Raw genomic sequence first — 3,786 nt, 5'->3', positions numbered from 1 at the left:
AGCACCCTCGGGGTGTTTGGCACCTTCCCAGCCTGGAGAGGCTTTTCTGGAGCTCAGTGAGGGGAACCTGGAGGGATCCAAGCTCTGCTGCCACGGAGGGGTTGGGATTTTGGGCGCTGGGAGAGGAGCTGGGACACGGCGGGTGCTGGAGCAGCAGGGGTGGGTTTGGCCAGGGGCACGAATCCCGGGATAATTTAGGTTGGAAGGGACCTGGGGGTCAAGGGTGGGACAGGAGAGCCCAGCTGGGGGCAGGAAGCAGCTGTTTCCCTGCAGGAGCAAGCCTGGGATCCATGGGAATCTCCCAGCTCTGCCCTCCCTGGGGTCGCTCAGAACTGAGGGGGGACAAACCTTGGCCCCACACCTGAGTGTCCCCCCAGCCCAGCTGGGTCCCCTCTGTCCCTGACCCTTCTGGGATCCTTGTCCTGCGAGCTGGGGGAGCCCCCAGAGGGACAGCCCAGCCTGGCTGCCCATGGAATTCAGACCTGGAAGCCTCTCCCTGGGTTTCTGGGAGCACTCCCTGCTGCAGGACACAGCCCAGAGCTGCCCTGGGCTCCCTGTGTGCCCAACCCCACGTGGGCAGGGGTCAGGGAGGTGCTGCCTGATGAGGGCTCTGGCTCCTTCTCCCACCCCTGCCCACGTAGGATCAGGTCTCTGGCTCCTTTTCCCACCCCTCAGGGAGAAATCCCAGCACCTTTTCCTGCTTTGGGCAGCGGAGGTGGCATTTTTTTTGGCAGGCTGGCTGTCCAGCCATGAGGCTGGAGAATGCTGCTTTACTCTAAGAGCACTGAATAAGAGACAGAAGTAAAAAAAATAATATATATTTATATACATATACACACACACACACACACGCACACAGAGTAAAAGAATAAACAAACCAGGGGAAAAAAAAAAACAAACCTACCCTGTGGTTTTCATTAGGCAGAACCTCAGCTGACATCAGGGAAGGGAAAAAAACTAGTGCTTGGATGGGAGAGTATGGATGTAAACACCACCCTAGAGGTTTAATGCTGATTTCCCTTGGAGTCTCCTGCAGGAGGAAGCTGCCTCGGTGACACAGGATTTCATTCTCACCTGGGAAATGCCACTGCTGCCTCCAAAAATGGGCCCTCAAAGCAAACAGCCTCAAAGCCTGGATCAACAAGAGCAGCTCTGCTCCTCATCAGAGGAGGCCAAAGTCACCAAAGCCTCGTTCTCTTCTAAGGCAGGAGAAATGTCAAGCTGCCTTATCTGCTCCCCTGAAATACAAGGCAACCTCTGTGCCCCTGGGAAATAAAGGGAGCAGCTCTGGAGAGAAATTAAAACTCTTATTTGGAGTTGCCATTTTGGAGGATCAATATGGAAAGGGCAAAGGCTTTTTTGGGGGGGGAAATCAGGATTTGTTAAGAGCTCTTTTTAAAGAGGTTTTTGTCCCTTGGTGTCTGTCAGCGGTTTCCTGGTCAGAGGGTTTGGACAAAGCTCAGATCAGCAGCCAGGGAGAGGGGGAGTGTTTCCTCCCCAGCCCTAGAGAGCTGCAGGAGTGAACACGGGGCAGAAAAAACCCCAGCAAAAATGCCCAAAGGAAAATGAAAGGGGGAAGAGGGGGAAAAGCTTCCAAAGTTTCGCTTTTCCCGTCGGGAAGGTCCCATTTGAAAACCCTTCCTCTGCCAGAGCCCTGGGGGGGTTAGAAAAAACAACAAACAAATATCCCACAAGCCCAAACATAGACAGAACAAGAGCTCATCCTTTCCTATCCTGGTGTTGTCCATAAATCCAGTCAGCACCTTGTGCACAACCCCTTTGTTGCCCAAGCTCTTCCCGAAGTTGGGGGGCAGCTGGTGGGGCCCCCACACATCCCACGGCTCCCTCTGGGAACACACCACAGGAGCAGGTTGGAAAAGCCTTCCCAGGTGCTCCCCTTGCCCAGGGAAGTTGGGCTGAGCCCCCCTGGCAGGGTGGGGAGGGAGGAGCTGAGCAGGAGCAGACCTTTGGTTGGCTTCGTGATCCAGGATGGAGAGAGGGGGGACCCGGGCGGGGAAGGACGACAGAGGAAAAAACCCAGGACAAACCCAGTGGTCCCTCAGGAGGTCACACAAAGTCCAACGAGGTGCAGCAGCTTCTCCACAGCCTCAGCAAAAGGTTGGGAGGAGGGAGATGGGCAGGGGATGGATGGAGACTAGTGAGGTGAAACACAATCATCCACCAGACGCTGACCCCGGAGCGATCTGGGATGGGGGGAAAGGAAAAGCAAACAGCCTGTTATTAACACACAGAAATGCTGGGAGAGCCTGCAATGGCTTCCTTATCCTAAACTGAGAGCATTCCAGTCTGGAAGGGCTCTACAGGCCACAGGGTGCTTTTGATTATGACATGAAGTGATGTCTCTCTGCAGTAAAACTTTGACATTCCTGATCCCTGAGCAAAATCCCATCAGGATTCACCCAGGGAACGCTCCCTCTTACAGACCCGACTCTTCCTTCCCTTTTGGACTGTTCTCACCACAGCTTTACTGGCACTTGCTTGGCCACTGCTCTCCAAGAGGTTCCCAACCAGCAGCCAGCACATGAGACTCAGAGATGGTCCCGTGCAGGGCCAGGAGTTGGACTCAGTGATCCTTGTGGGTCCCTTCCAACTTGGCATAGTCTGGGATTCTGGGATTCTGGGTTTGGCCCCGTGTGGAGATGATCTCTTAGAATCAGAATATCCTGAGCTCAATCCCACAAGGACTGAGTCCAACTCCTGGCCCAGGAAGAACCACAAGGTCTTTTGGGCCATCTGAACAGCTCCAGGGGCTCCTCTGCCCCATGGCTTCAAAACTGCCAGAGGGCAGTGTTAGGTGGGATACTGGGAAGAAAATCCTCTCTGTGAGGGTGGGGAGGGGCTGGAAGGGTGGGAGGGGCTGAGAAGCTGTGGCTGCCCCATCCCTGGGAGTGTCCCAGGCCAGCTTGGAGCAACCTGGGCTAGCGACGGGCAGAAGGGTGATGGGGTGACACGACCTTTACGATCCCTTCCAAGCCAAGCAGGCCACGATCCTGTGGTTTTGGGGTGCCAGAGGGGAGCCCAGCAGTGCCCCAGCTCACTCACCAGGGGGGTGGGTGCTATACTGCCGTGCACACCGTGCTCACTGTGAACTCGGCCTCGCTGGCCATGATGTCTGTGGGCTGCAGGTTCCGGTCGTACATGGGGTTCTCGAAGGTGGCCCTCACGTTGGTGTTCTCGTGGCCAGCATAGCCATTGAACGGGACTTTTGGTCTTCTCCTGCAGCAGGGCAGAGCAAACCCACAGAGGTCACACAGTCACAGAGTGTCCTGAGCAGCAAGGGACCCACAAGGAGCATCCAGCCCAACCCTCAGCCCTGCACGGACCCAGCCCCAAGAGTCACCCCCTGTGCCCCAGAGGATCAGCCAAAGCCTCCTGGAGCTCTGGCAGCCTTGGGGCTGTGCCCACTGCCCTGAGGAGCCTGGCAGTGCCAACCACCCTCTGAGGGAAGAACCTTTTTCTAAAATCCAACCTAAACCTTCCTGACACAACTCCAGGCCATTCCTGCAGTTCCACCCCCTGCCATGGGCTGGGACACCTTCCACTAGACCAGGCTGCTCAGAGCCCCATCCAACCTGGCCTTGGGAGAGAAGGGAGACAGGATGGAAGGAAGGAGGGAAGGAAAGAAAGGGAGAAAGGGAGAGAGAAAGAGAGAAGAAAGAAGGGGAGAAAGGGTGAGAAAGAGAAAGAGAGAAAGAGAGAGAGAAAGAGAAATAGAGAAAGAAAGAGAAAGAGAAAGAGAAAGAGAAAGAGAAAGAGAAAGAGAAA

General features: G+C 55.4%; 1 protein-coding gene across 2 annotated transcripts in view; it reads right to left on the bottom strand.

Moving 5' to 3' along the window:
- Positions 1 to 2,095: 2,095 nt before the first annotated feature.
- Positions 2,096 to 3,786, bottom strand: part of CSMD2 (CUB and Sushi multiple domains 2) — a 252,563-nt gene continuing 250,872 nt past the window's right edge. For both annotated transcript variants that reach the window (XM_027661147.1, XM_027661148.1), the window contains 2 exons: positions 3,064 to 3,237; positions 2,096 to 2,204 (listed from right to left, as the gene is read on the bottom strand). In XM_027661147.1, coding sequence (XP_027516948.1) covers positions 3,078 to 3,237 — 160 coding nt within the window. In that variant the 3' untranslated portion in view covers positions 2,096 to 2,204; positions 3,064 to 3,077. The remainder of the gene's footprint in view (positions 2,205 to 3,063; positions 3,238 to 3,786) is intronic.

The sequence above is a fragment of the Corapipo altera genome, unplaced genomic scaffold, assembly GCF_003945725.1.
Source record: "Corapipo altera isolate COAL_440 unplaced genomic scaffold, ASM394572v1 201, whole genome shotgun sequence".
NCBI lineage: Eukaryota > Metazoa > Chordata > Aves > Passeriformes > Pipridae > Corapipo > Corapipo altera.
This window is presented reverse-complemented; position numbering and strand designations above follow the sequence as displayed.